Source organism: Populus trichocarpa, chromosome 8 (genome assembly GCF_000002775.5).
Source record: "Populus trichocarpa isolate Nisqually-1 chromosome 8, P.trichocarpa_v4.1, whole genome shotgun sequence".
Classification (NCBI taxonomy): domain Eukaryota; kingdom Viridiplantae; phylum Streptophyta; class Magnoliopsida; order Malpighiales; family Salicaceae; genus Populus; species Populus trichocarpa.
This window is the reverse complement of record NC_037292.2, coordinates 11,108,606-11,126,864: the sequence shown is the minus strand read 5'-3', so window position 1 is coordinate 11,126,864 and position 18,259 is coordinate 11,108,606. Positions and strand designations below refer to the sequence as shown.

Sequence of the window (18,259 nt, the reverse complement as noted above, 5' to 3'; positions counted from 1 at the left end):
TAACGTAGGAGGGGTAGAGATTTAATCTTGTAATAGTAAAATAATATTATTTTATTGTTCGTGCCATCACATCTAATTAATATAAGCATGAGCTACTTGTTCGTATTTAATGGTATTATAATGGGCATCATGATTATTAATTCAGGCTCAGGGTATGGGGGGCTTAATGTAGAGTGACCCTTCAGCTTCACACCCAATTTGAGGGATGTTGGACTTAATTCATGCCACAAGCCCAAGAGATAGCTGGGCGTCGACGCGTCCGCGCCCAACATAGAGATGGGCACGGTCGCGCCCGGGTCCAATCGTGGAACTAGGCATGGACGCGTCCTCGCCCAACGTAGAGTTTGGCGTGGACGCACCCAGGCCTAGTCGTGGGACCGGGCGTGGACACGTCCGCGCCCAACGTAGAGTTGGGCGTGGTCGCCCCCGAGCCCAGCATGGGACTGGGCGTGGACGCACCTGGGTCAAGTCGTGGGACGGGGCGCGGACACGTAGAGTTAGGCGTCGTCGCCCTCGGGCCCAACATGAGACTGGGCGTAGACGCGTCCTCGCCTAATGTAGAGTTGGGCGTGTCGCGCCCAGGGCCAGTCGTGGGACTGTACACCTGAAAAGACGTAGCCGGTAGCCCTATTTTGGGTTTTGACTTTCCTGCGTTATCTCTTAAATGAGGCTGATTAGAGAAACCATGACCCATCAATATTATAGTTTTAAACATTCTTATCCCATTCATTAGATTATTTGAATCAGGTTTTGTCTTGAAAACTTTTTTCATTGATAATCTCTGTTTAACTACGTGAAAGAATTGTTTTGATGCATTTCTTGAGGAAGCTGGTTGTTCGATCTCGAGGCCTTATTCTTTTTTACCAAAGTTGTTTTGGAGTGGATCACTAGTATGTTCGGTGAAGTGAGGTACTAGTATGTTCGGTGAAGTGAGGTCCTCAGTAATGTCAGAATCATTGTTGAAACCTTGGACAGAACTGGATTGGTTTTAGGCGCTAGAAATTTCGTGCTTATAGTCTTATGGATTTTAAACGGTGTTTGAGAGTGTGGTAACAGTTGTTTTTCAAAGTGCTTTTCATTCCAAAACACATTAAAATAATATTTTTTTACATTTTAAAAATTATTTTTTATATCAGCACATCAAAATGATCTGAAAATATTAAAAATATATTAATTTATAACAAAAAAATTAAAAGATTTCAAAAAAATTTAAAAATATTTTCCAACTGCGTAGACAAACAAAACCAAGGATTTTTATAGGTCAAAATCCACCTTTGCAATAAGGACCATCATGGCTAATGACATGTTTCATGTGATTTTAATTGATAAATGCGCCATGATGCCGTTTTAATAATTTCTCTACCTTTCAAAATTTTATTTTATTACTTTCCAACAAGAAAAAAACCTAATTATAATATCTGGCTTATGCCAAACTAAATTTATTTCAAATATATTTTTTATTAATATAATGTGGTAATTTATTTAATATTATGGTAGCAATTATTTTTTAAAATAATTTTTATTTGAAAATATATTAAAATAATATTATTTTATTTTTAAAAATTTATTTTTTACATTAACATATTAAAACAATTTAAAAACATAAAAAATTAATTAAAATAAAAAAATATTTTTTTATTTTTTTTAAAATATAAAAACACACTGTATGGCCAGGATAAAAACGGTTGGGTCTTAGGGAAAAAGTAAATCATCGTCACAAAAAGCGAATCACGTGGCGTGCCACTACTGAATACAAATCCTCCGTCACCATAACTACACAATAGAGGGTTGTATTGGATCCAGTCAGTAGCCGCACGAAAGCAAAAATGGGCAGTCACGCACAAGTGCCAGCTGAGGCGTTGCGAATTGGGAAGAGAGAACCGAGGAGGAGAACGAGTCGCACCTCAGTGAGTCATCAACAACAAGGGCGTTCTTTCATCATCTCGAACGATTTCAGGTTCTCCATTATTGAAACCCTTTTGATGTTGGTCTATTGTAACGCACCTATTTCGCGAAAGTTGGTTCCCCCCCCCCTCTAAATTCTTCCGTTTCTATTGATTCTAGTAAGATTTCGTCTTTTTGTCATACGAGAGCATGTTTATTTTCAAGTCTGTAAAATTTTCCTTGGTTGTCAGTAGCTGTTCTTTTTCATAATGGTTTTTGGTAAAGGCCGGTTGATGGGTATGTTTTTATTCAACATGAGGAGAAAGCAAGAAAAGTTAAGAGGTTATTAATGTGGACTTTGTTAGCTATGAAAATATTGTATTAAAGTTGATGGAAATGAGTTTAGAGGCTATTATTCAAATTGTGCTTTCTTATTTTAACATGCCATGGTATTATCTGTTGGTGGCATTGGAGAGAGGAGAGAACTCTAAATACTAGATATTGTGTAAATGCGTAAATGGATGGAGTTGTTTGGTTTCAGGAAGACTTACAATTTTTTTTCAAGTATGATACAATGTTGGGCCTTCTAAATCAGCAAATAAGAATGTGTCTGTAGAACTTAATCAACATTTGGTTATGTTTTGGATCACGGAAAAAACATAACACCTGATTTGGGTTTAGATCGAAAGCTTGCATTTAAAATCGAGTCACACATAATGCTATGTCAGGGTTCTAGGTGTAAATGATTTTGAAACACTTCACCAGTCTCTGGTAGTGCTAGAGAAGACTGATGCATATTAACAGTACACATGATACATGTATGAAACATTCGAAGTATCTTAGTTGAGTGTGATAGAAAGTTTAGCTCATAACAGAACTTAAGTTGTAGGGAAGAACTGCAAATATCTATTTCACTAGGTTTAGGTAATCGAGACTCCTGTCTGATGTAGGAGAACCTGCTGTAGTTAAGATTTAATATTCTCTGCAGTACGTTGTGGACTGTACTAGACAACCATCTATATTTTCTGCGCCTTTGACTGGTGCAGTGGTTTCTTCTTCTTGTTGTTTTGTATTCTAGGTATATGCATCCTTGAACAGAAATAAAATACGATTAGAGTTATTGCTAAATGTTGTCCCCTCTCTGTTCTTTCAAACTCTATCCTTACTCTGTGATTTCTCTCCTTTGTTTTATTTCCACCTTAAAATCTAGGAGTTATATTTATTCTCCTCATCACTCCAACGCAATATACTTGACATGAATGCAAAACATCCCCTCTGAAACCTCGGGGATGTTTGATTGTGTGGGAAAAGGATGATATAGTTAATGTTTGCTTGGTTTAAAGTCTGCCAATGGCCTTTGTGTGCTAAAATGCTGTTTAACTCGTCTTCATCCACTGCATGCCTTTGTGAATGCATGGTCCCAAGTTCCAGCTGCATTCTCAGGTCCTGGGCTTAACAATTCTGCTGCTGTCTTTTGTGGTTTCTATTCTAGATCATATTTTGTCCTTACTCAGCTGACCTGTACATGTGGTTAGAATTCTTTAAAATTTTCTTCTAATTAATAATATTATCCATGCAAACCTTTGGGGACCTAAAGAATGCATCTGGGCTACCTAGTTAATTCAAGAAGTAATGAGTTTTTGGCACTGTGGTTGAGTTTGCAATGGTCAGTCTGCTAGGAGGTCCTCATAAGCACTTGGTTTCTTCTTTCCATTATTGTTTGTTAGTGTATCTTAAGCATTTTAGTTGGTGCCACTTAAGGTTGGTAAAACATGACATGTTATTATCAAGATGTATTAGTTGAATAACTGGTCCTTATTGTATTGTTTGGGTTATGTAGGGTGCATTGTGATTTAAAATGTACTTAGATTGGCTACTTAATCTATAATTTGCACCTCTAGAGTCCCTTCTGTATAGCTGATTTGCATCACCAAAGAAATTCTTGGTAAAACTCTGAAATCGGAACTGAAATTGATTTATTTCTCACCTTTTGGTTTATTACAGGTGAAAAAAGTGGACAGCAAAAAGATGTTTCTCAAAGTGCAGTTGCCCTGGAATGTCATAATACCTGCTGAGAACTTGGATGCCAAAGGACTAATGCTCCAAAGGTCAATTGTTGTCCGCCTTTTAGATGACTTTGCAAAAAAACGGGCCACCAAAGATCTCGGATACTATCTTGCTGTCTCGACTTTGGAGAGCATAGGGGAGGGAAAAGTCAGGCAGCACACAGGGGATGTGCTATTTCCTGTTGTCTTCAGTGGTATCACCTTCAAGATTTTCAGGGGGGAGATCTTAGACGGGATTGTTCACAAGGTGCTTAAGCATGGGGTTCTCTTGAGATGTGGGCCAATTGAGAATATCTACCTCTCTTGTATGAAAATGCCTGATTACCGCTATGTGCCTGGAGAGAATCCAGTATTCTTGAATGACAAGACATCAAAGATTGAAAAGGATGTGGTGGTTCGTTTTGTTGTGCTTGGAACAAAGTGGCTAGAGGCAGAGAGGGAATTCCAGGCTTTGGTCAGTTTAGAGGGCGATTATCTTGGACCGGTGTCTTAAAGGTCTCATCTGCACTCGGCTGAAGATACATATCTTCTGAAATCTTTTTATCAGATTGGCATAACTGCCAGCTTGTTGGTTGTTTATGGTGTTGTATATTCTTGTGCCACTCTACTTCCTTTTGTGACTGTCATCTTTGAGTTCTTGCAACTCCAGTGATTGCTAGACTATAAGTTGAGCAACTTCGTGTTTCCTTCTGTTGCAGATGTTTACAGATATTATATCCTGATTTTAGGACATCTCATCTTTAGTTGGTGTGCTTGTGTACGGTGTACCAGTTCTAGCTTTTATATTGTCTTGAACTGACGGTTTGTGATGGGAGATTGAGAACTGAAACTCAGTTGTTGGCAGGTTCTATGATAATATTCAAAGCTTTTTTGTAGTTTAAAACCATCAGCTATATTGGCTTAGTTGCCTTACAACTACTCTCAGATATTTTGTGATCGGCAGAGACTACATAGGTCGCATTGTTGATGGACAGACAGAGACTTGCTGCAATTCAGCACTGGCAGCAGAAGTGACTGCGCTAAAAGAGGCTGTTGCACTTAAGGGCTAAGAGCAAGAGGGATCGATATCGAGTCTGACTCCAGCATGGTGGTTAAAGTATTTGCGCGACAACTAATGCACTCGCTATTGGGAAGTGGAAGCTCAAATTGCAGAAATCAAAGAGACTTTGTTGACCATGCCAAACTGTAGTGTCATACTTATTTCCAGGAATGCTAACGCAGCTGCTGGTTTTTTGTAATATGCTTTAGAGCAGATGGCCTAGATAAATTTGAAGCGTGCATTATGTGCAGACCATTGAGCGAATAAAAGGCACTTCATTGAGATAAATTTATAACAAGATGTGAATTTTTGAATTTTGTATTAAAAACTTATAATTTTTAGGATTTTTGAATATTTAGTTATATATTTATATTATTTTGCTCCTGCTATCCATCTTTGATACCAACATAATAAAATCTCATAAAACTTTTTTTTATGAGAGTGGTAGGATTACTAATTCTAATACCATATTGAAAAAAAATATCTATTTAAGTTATGTTGTGTCGTTAGTAGAATTACTTCAATCCAAATAAACATTAAAAACATAACTCAAGAAATTAAACAAAGGAAAACATACAAATATTAAAAAATAGAAGTAAAAATAAAAAATAATCAAAACATTACATAATTTTATTAGTAAACAGAACTAATAAACAGTATAATTAAAATCCATACAAGCTAAAAGTTAATTTACTTAAAATAAAATAATCGAGGTTAATTAGTTTAAAATATTTGAAATCATTCAAGGCTCCCTCCTGTCCTCCCCAAGCTGAGGAAACTGGGGAATGACACCATGCAAGCGTCAGCGTGATGCAGCTACGAAAGACTGCTCCCAGTAATTAATCAGATGTTGAAAATTGGATCACTGATTGATTATTAAAATTTACTTAAAAAATAGCTGTCATTTCTTTGCAGTGTTTTCGCCTTTTAAATTTGGTTTAAGGGTTTTTTTATTTATTTAAATTCAATTATTTTTAAAATTTAACTAAAAATTTAGTAAATTAATGTTAATTAATTTGAGTAAATCAAGACGATTTAATATATTATCATTTTAATATTTTTAAAAAATATTATTTTAATTATTTTAATCAAATTACGTAAAGTTATTTTTAAATTTATATAGTTCACTAAATCACATCAAATTAACACCATATAATTAATATTTTTTACTAAAAAATATATTAATAATATCTAAATATTTTTTATTTTTTATTTTTTAAAAAAACTAACCCGCAGCATATATCAGGAAATTATCTAGTTGAATTTCTCGGCTGGCAAGAGACAGTGGATAAATTGAATGCCAAAACATCGTTGACAAGTCGTAGTTTAACGTGGCATGTGATCACGTCACGCTAATAGAGAGCAGGGTTCACCCCAACCAAACCGGAGCATTGAACTTGAACCAAAAAACAGTCTATATACATTTTGACGTTCACCTACCACAAATCTCATCATTAGTTTCTACCGCAAAAAAATTCACCATTCATCTCAATGGTTTATAATTGGCAAGGGCATCAAAGTTAAAAATAAAAAATAAAATATTAATTTATTTTTTCAATACTTGTTTTTCATGCTTTAATTTGTTTTTGCTAAAATACAATTTCTCTTATAAAAACACTATTTTTATATATTTTGTAAAGATATCAAAACTTTATAAAATACTATTTATTGTAATAATATTTTTTTGGTTTTTAGTTATTTTTAAATGAATTGTTTTAGTTTTATTATTTAATATTGAGTTGATTAAGATTTGTTCGAATTATTTTTAAATCAACTAAATTATATTAAATTATTAAAATAATTATAAATTAAATATATTAAAAAAAAATTATCCTTACTAAATGATTTTTTAACATTAAAGTGTATATGAACAAAAAAGATAATTATTATATTTACACTATTTAAAAATCTTAAATTTTATTTATTTATTTTTTTTTAAATTATTTTTTTTAAGTGTTTTAAATAATTTTTTTAAAAATAAAAAAATATTACCGTAGTTTTAAAGACTTCAAAACACTCCCGAATTCGTACACAAGCAAAGAGTGGTGCAGGCCATCAGTGGTTTTGTACCTCATATGACTTCAAAAGTTTCAAGGGTTGAGTTTCTCCTTTGTGAAAAAAGAAAAACGAAGAGTAGTAGTAGTTGAGGCCTTTTTTAGTGTAGAATCCACATTCCTCAGTAACCATGGAGATCCCATCGAGTACTTCCATTCCGTCTAAAATGAAGGCTTGGGTCTATGGTGAATATGGGAACGTTTCCAATGTCTTAAAATTAGACTCGAACGTTACAGTTCCTCAAGTGAAAGAAGATCAGGTTCTGATCAAGGTTGTTGCTGCATCCATTAATCCAGTTGATGCTAAAAGGATGCTTGGCATGTTCAAAGTCAGTGACTCTCCTGTGCCGGTAAGGAGAACTCTTCTGACTCTTAATTAATTTCCTGCTATAGTGCTATATATGCTTGTTTGTTCTTTCTTGGGTCTTCTACTTTAGAATATTCGCGCCTGTAAGAAAATTTTGCGTGTTGCAATCTTAGTTCTACATCTTTGGCTTTTGTTATAAGATTGCCATGCATGGCCTCTGACTTTCAAGTCCTCGCACAAACTAGGACTCGAAGATGATTGCTGGCCATGTTTGATGCTCTATATGTTTTGAAGAATTTTAAATGGTCCAGGGATAATGAATTATTGAGATAGTTTCGCAAATTGAAGATGAGACACTTCTTTCAAGGACTTCTGATTTTGTTTTTGTCTCTGAATTTGCAGACTGTTCCGGGCTATGATGTGGCTGGTGTGGTGGTTAAGGTTGGAAGCCAAGTTAAAAGGCTGAAGGTAGGAGATGAAGTATACGGAGACATCAATGAGAAGGCTCTGGACCACCCCAAACGATTTGGCTCTTTAGCCGAGTACACTGCTGTTGAAGAGAATCTAGTGGCTCTTAAGCCCAAAAATCTGAGTTTTGCTGAAGCAGCCAGCCTGCCCCTTGTCATTGAAACCGCTCATGAAGGTCTTGAAAGAACTGGGTTCTCTGCGGGCAAATCTATCCTTGTTTTAGGAGGTGCTGGTGGAGTTGGTACCCAAATAATTCAGGTAGCCTTTCTAATTCTATATAGATAAAAATTTTATCATCTTCTGTCCGCCCTTTGATTTTCCAAGTTGGGTTTCTTCCTTGATGTTTTCTTTTCGTTTTGAGACAGCTAGCAAAGCATGTTTTTGGTGCATCTACAGTAGCAGCCACCTCTAGCACATCAAAATTGGAGTTGCTGAAAAGCTTAGGAGCAGATTTGGCTATTGATTACACCAAGGAAAACTTTGAGGACCTGCCAGAGAAGTTTGATGTAGTATATGATGCAGTTGGTATGATTCTAGATCCATTATTGACTTCTAACTTCTTTCTTGCTGCACTTCTATACTTATTAAATACTTCGATATTTTCTGGCATGCCCATTTACTCGCGATTTGCATGAATGAACTGTAGTGAGTTCTGTTTGTTAAATATTACCACTGGTACTCTAGGCATATGCGAGTTTTATTACTGGGTGTATTCTAAACTGCTAATGCTTAAGATTTATTCTAAACCACCATGACACTAATGGTTGGCGTTCAATATTCAAAACAAAAAACAGGGCAGTGTGACAGGGCAGTCAAGGCAGTGAAAGAAGATGGAAGTGTTGTGACAATAGTTGGTCCTATAACTCCCCCGGCTTTGATATTCGTGCTCACTTCTAATGGCTCTGTCTTGGACAAACTGAAGCCTTACTTGGAGAGTGGAAAGGTGAAGCCGGTGCTAGATCCCAAGGGTCCATTCCCATTTTCTCAAACTGCAGAGGCATTTTCCTATCTTGAAACCAGCAGAGCTGTTGGAAAAGTGGTCATTTATCCGATCCCATGATTCCTGAAGATGATATATACATATATATATATATATATATGCACAAATAAATCGTTTATCCTCAATGTATGGGGGATACTGGTGGATTGACTGTATAATTAAGGTCCTGCAGTGTGCTTATGGATTATGACTGCATGAAGTAATAATTGCTTATGTAATGTATTTCTTCAAGCATCTCTTTAAGAACGTAGAGATTCTAATGATTTTAGTCTCACCCATTAGCCTTGGATTTTTTCTTCAGTTCATCTTAATCTTCCTATGTCTTATGTACCAGAACATGAAGAGAACGTAGCTGACTGCTCGTCTATGGGTGGATTAACTTATCCTCACTGTATCCTTTAACTTCTGGGCTATGATGTGGCTATAAACTTGTTGGGATGCCAAAGGAATATTAGCTCGCTAGGGTTAGCACAATATGTGGAATGATTGAATGGCTGGATGATTGATCAAGCTACTCGAATACAGTAGCTCGTATTGGGTTGATTGGGGCAGGGCACCTCCAAAAGAGAGGCTTCAAAGACCCCAGAAATTCAAAGAAGGTTCAACGTGACTAGAGAATTTTGGTGCAGTGGCTAATTGATGGCATTCCACTAGTTATAAAATGAGCGACCCTAAACCATCAACTTTTTCACAAATCCATCTAGATCTTGGCTACAAGAGTTTTATCATGCCAGTAGAAATACTGGTGCTCTGAGTAGGTGGTGAATTCATTTCATGTCTTAAAAGAAAATGTAGCTTGAACATAAAGATGCTCACAGAGTCGCAAACTAGACCTTGATTTTACAGGATCAGGCTAATGTCTCGTAGGACTTAAAAAGGACATAATGTGATGAGTATTGGTGCTGTATTCCAGCATCAATTCTGCGCAATCAGATATATCATGAAAAATCATGACTAAACATGATACAGTCAGCCTGAGACTATGTAGGAAACTACTAGTTTATTTGCTTGTGTTTCACTGCATGCCAAATTATTTCTTTTTAATTTTTTTTTATTAAAAGTATAAATTATTTTTTTACAATGTTATAAACTCTATAAATGATAAATCTTCAAGAGCTAACTCGATGTAAATTTTTTTATTTAACAAATTTAAAGAAAACTTCAATGATCTTTTTATATTTTCAAAAATAAATGTTGAACGATAAAATTAAAAAAACATAAGACAAAAAATAAAAGAGAACGTCAAGCCATTCGAATTAGTAATCCTGGATATTAGATAAAAAAATACCATCCTTGAAAAAGCAACAAAACTCAATTCTCATCGAATATAACATTTAATGATGAATTATCACCATTATTATTATAACAATTAGTATTCTCATCATTATTATTATTATCATTACTAATATTAACACTATCATTACAACTACTACCATTACTACTATTATCAATAAGTAATATCATAATTGTTATTAATATTATTATCGTGACCATTACCACTATCATTATTATCGTTGTTATTATCATCATTATTATTATTACTGTTTATACTATTGTTATAATTATTATAACCGCCACTATAACTAATACTACTACTACTACTACTACTACAATCACAATTAATATTAGCTATTATTATTATTATTACTATTATTATTAAATTTGAAAAAATATTATTACTATTGAAAAAAAATCATTAATTTGATTTGAAGGGTAAAATTAAAAATTATAAAAACTTTGAAAAAATCCAAGGGAAAAAAAATAAGAAATCGAAAGTAGAAGGACCAAATTGAAAAACATAATACACACACATTACAATTGAAGGGCTAAATTGTAAACAAATAAAACTCAAATAAAAGAGAAAATGACCAAAATAAAAAATCAAAATAAAGAGGATTATGAAACACCAACAAAAAATAGGAACAAATTTAGAAGGACTGAAACTATAAAAAAAATAAAAATAAAACAAGAAATTAAAAGAATGAGGACTAAAATGAAAAACAAAACATATAAGAAATTGTAACCGAAGGAAAAAATTAAAAAAAAACTTCTATAAAAGGAATAAGGATGAAATAAGAAATTCAAAGAATGAGGACTGAAATTGAAAAACAACAAATAAAGAGGGTAATTGTGCACTTTAATTGTCAAGAGAGAAGAAAGAAAAAACAAAAAATCAATCATCGGCGGCAATCCAACCATTATAGGCCTACACGCGCCGCACTATGTGAAAGAGAGCACGGTTACACATCCAGTGAGACGATGAATGACCAGATTAGACCACCGGAAGGCGTCGCATGTGCCACTTGAATAGCGCGGACTCTACCCACTCGTTGGTGCGTGTGGAACACGCGTCGACAACTTTTCGATTAAAACATCAAAAATAAAAAATACCAAAACACCCTTATGGTCTTTTTAATTACACAAAATACCCATATGAAAATATCAAAATACCCCTAAAGGCATAGCTTCTTTTTTGTCTTTTCTAAGGCTAAAAAAGTCATTTTACAGTACATATAAATTTTAAAAACCTAAAATACCCTTGTCTAGTAGGTCATTTTTTTTTTATCCTAGAGGTAATGAAATATTTTTACTGTTATCAAAATTATGAAAAGTCAAGAAAACCCATGATCAAAGTTCTAAATTTTATTAATTCTAAGAGTACAAAAATAATTTTATTATATTAAAATATTTGCAGATACTTATACTACCCCAAACAATTTTTTAATAACTACTAAGCTAGAAAAAAAAATTCAAAAAACCCCTAGAAATCCACAGTAATCTACATATAAAGCTACAAAGAAAAGAAATCTTCACGTGGTTTAGGTTTATTTGGCAGTGTGGTTGCGGTTGCTTTTCAAATAGCTTTTCGTGCCAAAATACATGCCAATGATGTTCTTTTATTTTTTAAAAATTATTTTTGACATCAGCACATCAAAATGATTTGAAAACACTAAAAACATATTAATTTGAAGTTAATAAAAAAATAAAAAAATTTTAAATTTTATTAAAAGCGCTTTTGAAACACAGAAACAAACGTTCAAAGCTGACCAGACATGCACATCCTGGGATTTCCAAGGTTTTTTTTTTGGATCTTCGCTATTCAGCATGAACCTAACACGTCCCATGTAAAATGACGACCAATTCACCATTCTAGCCCATGATTGCCATTGCCAAACGTTTCTAAGGCCATCCCAACTTGTTTCGCCAGTAACATGAGCCCTAGTTATGCTGTTTTTAAATGTAACCCGTGGATCCAAATTAGATAATCATAAACATTCTATGTCCGTTTATAACTTCTATAGTTTCTACCGTGTCTAATATTCTTTGATTACAAGAAAAATAGATAAAAAAAAGGCTCCTGTTTCCGACCACCTGGACCAAGATCACTGTTGCAAGAGATGGAATTCTGCCGCCGTAGCAAGATGTTTTTGGAGGCTGACTTTACGACCATATGAGAGAACCATTACAAAATCTTTAGCTGAACTGCCTACGGTTGTCTGTATTCTTTCAGATGCTGAAGCTGTCTGAGACCACCAGTCTACCAAGTTATGCAGCTGCAACGTTGAAGCCACTGGCTGACCAAGCAATAAGATATCCACCTATGAAAATTTGAACATTACGCACGGTGTTTTAAAATTTCTTCAATTTCATAGCCTGTACTTTCCAAATAATTTTTGGAACACACTTCACCGGCATTTATCTTTTAAAAAGATGGTAAACACTTCCATCAAAACAAAAACTGTTGCAGGTCTTGTTAAGGAGGACAGTATAAAAAAGGGTTGATTGCAATATCAGAAACCAAGAGAGTAGCAAGCCTTTTCCCTGCCATACGTTGTTGAAGATGACTTGAAGGAACCACAGGGTAATTTGGACATTCAAGTTCAAAGGAAAGAAATCTTTGAATGATAATGATAAGAAATAAATACTGTCCACTTTCACTACCAACAGGAAAAGAAGAGGGAATGGAGGAAATAAAACTATTTAACATGCACAAACTCATTAACATGCTAGAGGGAAAAAAGAGAGGATGAAGTTACCTCAGCCTCACTGACAAGACCCAGCTTCTGAACAAGATACTTCTTTATATGTGAAACAGGCAAACTACCATCCCTACAGCGAAATTGCAAAAACTAATCAACAAAATTTATAGATGGGTTAAATGAATAAAGAACATCTCCAGTGATGATATTTCTTCATAACAGTATGAACAATTAAAAGAAAGCTCCAAAATAGTTCTTCGTATATTTGTTTCAAAATAAAAGTTCTTGGCATTGAATCCCCCCATAAAGCTGCTCTTAGAAGTAATATAACTTCAAAGGCAAAGATTCTTCTGGATATTCATTATTAATATTCCAAATGAAATTCTGGCGTAGAAAAAGAAAATCAACATCATATGTGGTGGGCAGAATTCATGTATCCAATTAAAATGCTTCATGATCTTCTCTTTCACGGGACAACACCATCATTTTTTTTTTAATTCTATGTGCCACTATTTTAATGTGACCACCAGTGTGCAATCAGAAACTTAAACATGGCTAAGCATGCAAAACTTCACAGACAATATTTTACACAGTATTGTATCTGCAACTGCCCATAAAGCAATGCAGGGAAACACCCTATTTTCTGACGCTTTCTAACATTCAGGATTTTGAAAAACAGGGTTTCAGGTGTTGCCGATATTTGAAAAGAATGTTTGCTCCTGGACTTTTAATATCATTCCTTCAATCTTATATTCTTCACAGAAATTTGTAGCTCTGTAAAGCGAAAGAATGGGATGGCAATGAAAGAGCACAAGAGTCATAAATATAGCGAAATAAGAGTAGGCTTAAAAATGTAGATAATTATTTTTCTAACGTTTTTATGAGAGAAAGAGGCAAGTATCAAGTTCATTTCTCAGATAAATCATAATTTGCGTATTTTAAAAAGCAAACATAGATACACCCTCACAATTCATGCGAGTCCTGAAGGACAATAGAATTGTATGTTAGCTATTATATTCATGGTCATGGAGTGATTTGTATTAGAGGTTAATAATATGTTGAAAGATCACAGATTCCAAAATGATAGAACTATGTTTAAGCATATATTTTATGTGATCAGTTAGGAACCAGTTCACCTAAATCTAGTTAATCAATTTCGCTACTTCAAACAGGTAATCTCATCATATACCAAGTGTGAGTTTGGAAAAGCGGTTGGGTTGAAAAGGCACCATATTGATGCCTTTAGCATTTCCAAATGCAATTGACAACAATACCGAACAGGCTGTAAAGTTAGCTCTAGCTCTATAATGTGCCCAGGATTGTAAAATAAGGTCCACCAGAGTGATGTGTGATTTCCCATGACTATCTTTTTTTTTTGGCGCACAGCATAATATAGTTTACTTCTAGGCTGTGATTTAGTTTTTTTTTCCCTGCAGAATATCTGGAGCACATATTCATTGAAACCAAAACGTGTAAATGGAAATAGACATCATACTATTATGATGGAGAACAAGAGCATATCAAGCTTACAACAGAAGCTAAGGGAAATTCTATGTGGGAAATCAAAGTAGCATAGAAAACGTTGGATAAGATACAACATCAAAATATATCTACAAAGCTTAGCGTACCAAAATGCAATTACCATTTCACATATAGCAAACCATGGAATTTCTTACAAAACTGAAGAATGGTGCTAGAAAACACAGTTTAACCAGGAGTCTGTGTGTGTGTGTGTGTGTGTGTGTGTGTGTGTGTGTGTGTGTGTATCAAAACTCATGATCAAAAGGAAACTGACATGCAAACCAACATTATGATTATAAGCCAGATGGTGAGGATAATGAAACTCACTTAACCCTCAAGTAGCAAGAAGATATCTGTGGCAAGGGCGCAACTCCTTCCCTGAAATTATGCCAAAGAGAAACTATATTTAACAACATGTCATTGTATACTTGACTTCAATCATCAATAAATCTTCAGTAATGGTAAAGAAACAATATCTCACTGCTCATCAGAAGCAACTAATGACAACCAAATTGGACTAAATCTTCTATCACATTTACTGTTTGCATCAACAGCAGCCTGTGCTGGGATATTAAACCCCTCTCTTTTTTGTCGCATGGCTTGCAGCCTTCTAGGTTTCACTGAACCTGAAGGTGATGAAGTTGAGTTAGATTCTGCACCGATAACTTTTGATTTATCACCATGCTCCTTAATGCTGGTTTTGAGTGCTTGAGCTTCTTCCTCCTGGGCGTCAAGCTTCTTTATTTGGACAATAATTTCCTGTAAGTCTGACTTATTAGACTTTGTTTTAGTTGCAGCTTCAACCAAGCAATTTAAGGGTTTCCACAAATCAATTTTCTCTTTACATGGTTTAACATCATTCTCTACATCTAATTTATTAGGCTTCTGTTGTTTGGATGACTCAGCAGTAGAAGAATTCTACACCATGAAAAAATAATTACAGGAAATTACTATGCATCAAAGGAAAAGCAGATCATTTTCAAAAGACCAAAAAAAGGAGGAAAAAGGTAGTGGCAAGAAAGCTTCAAGCTTAAACACTTCTACCTGCCTTTTAGTTTGTGCAATTTTTCTTAGAGTCTCGGGAGAGCTTAAACTCTCATAGTAATCATCCATTTTCTTAATCTGTTCCTCAACAGGAATGGGAGATTCTCGTTTTCTAGCTACAGATTTTGATCTTTTTCCTGTCAGAACAGACTTGACAGATATCTTAGGTGTGCTGACTACCAATGAAGAGAGAGATCTCTCCTTTCTTCTGCCTATCAATGGAACCGAGTGCTCAGATTCTTGGACTGGCACAGCTTCTGGGACTGCCATCACAGCTTCTGGGACTGAGGGCACATCTTCTGGGACTGAGGAAACTGTTGCAGGTTCCCTGGCCTTTTTCCTTTTGGAAGGGAAGATTCTGGCCCTTAAATCTTGCAAGCTGTGGTCTGCCCTGTGGATTAACATAATGAAAGCAAGTTAAAACAAGCTCAAGATTCTGCAGCTGTAGTTAAATCCATGTCCACTTTCTCAATTTTGGTCTGTCTTCCAAGCATTATGAGTACCTTGAAAATGGACTTCTAATTTTTCTGGCATATAAACAGATTGAGGCAAATGTTCATAATATTTGCAAGATGCCATATCAGAGAATCCAAATAAATAAATCATGCATGCATGCATCCCACCTGAGCTGCAGGGCAGGGATGTTGGTCAGGTATAAGCAACACGATAATTGATTTTCAAGTGTCACAATGCATGTCTACTGTTTGAAGCATATGCTTTCTGTGTGGTATAAATATCTAATAAATTGACTTGGCAATTTTGATATCTTTTTCCCAAGAACATTAATCAGTTCACTCAAGGATTGGTTCTACAGTTTCAAAAGGCAGAGGAGTGTCTAGAAAATTATTTCACCCTCATTTCTCATTCATGCTGACACCCTAAGACAATTTCACTTGCACTGCATGGATAATACTCGAACAGCATTTGCACACGTCCTAGATATGTGTGACACTATAGTCCATTTATATAAGAAACCGCTACATATATATTGCTTTTCCATGGCATGCAAAAGATGTATCATACAAAATTGCTGTGGCATAAACTGAATAATTTATAAGAAAATGACATTATCAAATACCTGAGCTTCTCAAGTGGAGAACAACCTAATTTAATATCACAAACTGGACAACTATCCAACTCCTCATCAGTTATCTTCATGTATATGCATTTTCTGCAAACTATTTTAAAAAATTAAAAAGAAGAAGAAGCAGGCATTAGATATACTCGATGAGAGATTTATGTAACATCTAGGCAAGACATCACTTAAAACGTACTGATTAAATGATAGAATACTAAAAAAGAAATCTATTTCTAAAGGAAAATACAAAATCTAAACCTTTATTCATCATCCCCAAACACATTACTGTTCTCATTTGACAGCATGAACTAAGCAAGGACATGGCAATTTTGACGAACTTGAAGAGCGCAAAAGCTCCCAACAACCCCAAGTTATAATTTTACCTTTATGGCAACAAACATTGAAACATTTACATATATATGAACATTAACAGAATGATGACTTTATGGTTGATGAATTACTATAAAGCTTGCAGGCTCACATCATTTACATTGCTCCTACGCAAAATAAGGAAGCTAAATTTGCCAATCAAATTTCAATGTTTTCCTTTATTTCAAAATAAAACTCCCAATCCATTCAGCAAAAATAGACCAAGAAAACAAAATAAAGAAATACCAAGATCATAAAATCGCATTTCATTTACACTAATACTCTACATATCACAAAATAACCAAAACAATATATAAGCCATGCTCAACTTCAAGCATTAAAAGATGATACACGAATTACGTGAACTAACAATTAAAGGCCCAAATCAAGAAACAAAAAGAAAAAGGAATAACACAAGATAAACACACATATAAAAAGCGAGAGAGAGACTCACAAGTATGGAGGCACTCAGAGATAGTAGTGGCTTCTCTAAAGAGCTTGTTGCAAAGAGGACAAGTCATGCATGCCGCTATCCTCTCTTTTTGAACCTTCACCACCTGGCCTAACATCATCTTCGCGAACACCACCACCTGCCTTTTGGCTCTCTCACTGTGACACTAACACTCTCCTTTGTTTCACGTGCCCCACATGGTGCATGTAATCAAGACCCCACAAATCACGAAACTTCTTTATTCTTTTCCAAAAAAAAAACCACGACAATCACAAGCAAGAATCGGTGAAGAAACAGTAGGGGTTGAGTTGGTTGGTGATTAACGATTTCAAAGAATTCGTTTTGGTGGTGGCTTTGTGTTTGGTGGGCGAGAAAAAGGAATTAAAGAGAGGGGTATTATTAATAAAAACAAAAGAATGAAGAGAGTGAGATTCTGGAGGAATTGATTGGAAGTGGGTCTTGTTCGATTTGGACAATGGCAATGGCTTTGGTATGATGTGATTTGTTCGAGGCTCTCAATGTTTTCGAATACATTCACAGAAACTCCTCCCTACAAAACAAAACTTATACGGTGAGCTATTAACGATGCCTGTTTTTTAAAAAGAAGCAACCGAACTGTTTTGGCCAAACCTCGAACAAGTCCCTCAACTATATAGTAATTTTAGATTGAGTTTCCAAATACACTTTTTTATCCTAATTAAATCCTTAATTTAGTTTTAAAATTCTCAATTTACTTCCCTTGTCCAGGCTGGCTTGGTGCAGTTCTATTTGGAGTTGGAGAATGTGCCTTAAAGTCCGATTTGCTAATGGATTCTACTCAAATATTTAACTTTTTCATGGAGAAAAAAAAACCCAACCTTTTTGTAGGAAGCTTGGTGTTTTATGTTTATGTTTGATTATTGCCTTTAGTAATATTGCGGGTCACATTAATATTTTTAATATAAAATAATATTTAGATATTACTAAAATATGTTTTTCTAGAAAAAAAATAAAATATA

At 34.8% G+C, this 18,259-nt stretch overlaps 3 protein-coding genes across 3 annotated transcripts; 2 read left to right on the top strand and 1 right to left on the bottom strand.

The window, feature by feature from the left end:
- The first annotated feature begins 1,790 nt into the window (after positions 1-1,790).
- Positions 1,791-4,704, top strand: LOC7473447 (DNA-directed RNA polymerase V subunit 7). The gene is made up of 2 exons (XM_002312532.4): positions 1,791-1,957; positions 3,889-4,704. The coding sequence occupies exon 2, from the start codon at positions 3,913-3,915 to the stop codon at positions 4,441-4,443; it is 531 nt and encodes a 176-aa protein (XP_002312568.2). The 5' UTR covers positions 1,791-1,957; positions 3,889-3,912; the 3' UTR covers positions 4,444-4,704.
- Positions 4,705-7,018: 2,314 nt separating this feature from the next.
- LOC18101581 (2-methylene-furan-3-one reductase) lies at positions 7,019-9,092 on the top strand. Its single transcript, XM_006379803.3, has 4 exons — positions 7,019-7,393; positions 7,753-8,076; positions 8,184-8,343; positions 8,613-9,092. Exons 1-4 carry the CDS (start codon positions 7,175-7,177, stop codon positions 8,876-8,878), a joined length of 969 nt encoding a protein of 322 aa, XP_006379865.3. The 5' UTR covers positions 7,019-7,174; the 3' UTR covers positions 8,879-9,092.
- Positions 9,093-11,944: 2,852 nt separating this feature from the next.
- On the bottom strand, positions 11,945-17,825 carry LOC7467526 (E3 ubiquitin protein ligase DRIP2). The gene is made up of 7 exons (XM_024606816.2): positions 17,265-17,825; positions 16,442-16,541; positions 15,364-15,754; positions 14,801-15,078; positions 14,647-14,697; positions 12,856-12,928; positions 11,945-12,417 (listed from the first exon to the last, which is right to left on the bottom strand). The coding sequence occupies exons 1-7, from the start codon at positions 17,380-17,382 to the stop codon at positions 12,202-12,204; spliced, it is 1,227 nt and encodes a 408-aa protein (XP_024462584.2). The 5' UTR covers positions 17,383-17,825; the 3' UTR covers positions 11,945-12,201.
- Positions 17,826-18,259: the final 434 nt, after the last annotated feature.

Bases quoted from the DNA above. Each gene is read 5' to 3' on its own strand.
- LOC18101581 (XM_006379803.3), top strand. From the start codon at position 7,175: ATGGAGATCCCATCGAGTACTTCCATTCCGTCTAAAATGAAGGCTTGG. The intron at 8,077-8,183 runs GTAGCCTTTCTA...GTTTTGAGACAG, and splicing joins TTGGTACCCAAATAATTCAG to CTAGCAAAGCATGTTTTTGG. The intron at 8,344-8,612 runs GTATGATTCTAG...AACAAAAAACAG, and splicing joins TGTAGTATATGATGCAGTTG to GGCAGTGTGACAGGGCAGTC.
- LOC7473447 (XM_002312532.4), top strand. From the start codon at position 3,913: ATGTTTCTCAAAGTGCAGTTGCCCTGGAATGTCATAATACCTGCTGAG.
- LOC7467526 (XM_024606816.2), bottom strand. From the start codon at position 17,382: ATGATGTTAGGCCAGGTGGTGAAGGTTCAAAAAGAGAGGATAGCGGCA. The intron at 14,698-14,800 runs GTGAGATATTGT...GCATAATTTCAG, and splicing joins TTAGTTGCTTCTGATGAGCA to GGAAGGAGTTGCGCCCTTGC. The intron at 12,929-14,646 runs GTGAGTTTCATT...ATTTCGCTGTAG, and splicing joins TCTTGCTACTTGAGGGTTAA to GGATGGTAGTTTGCCTGTTT.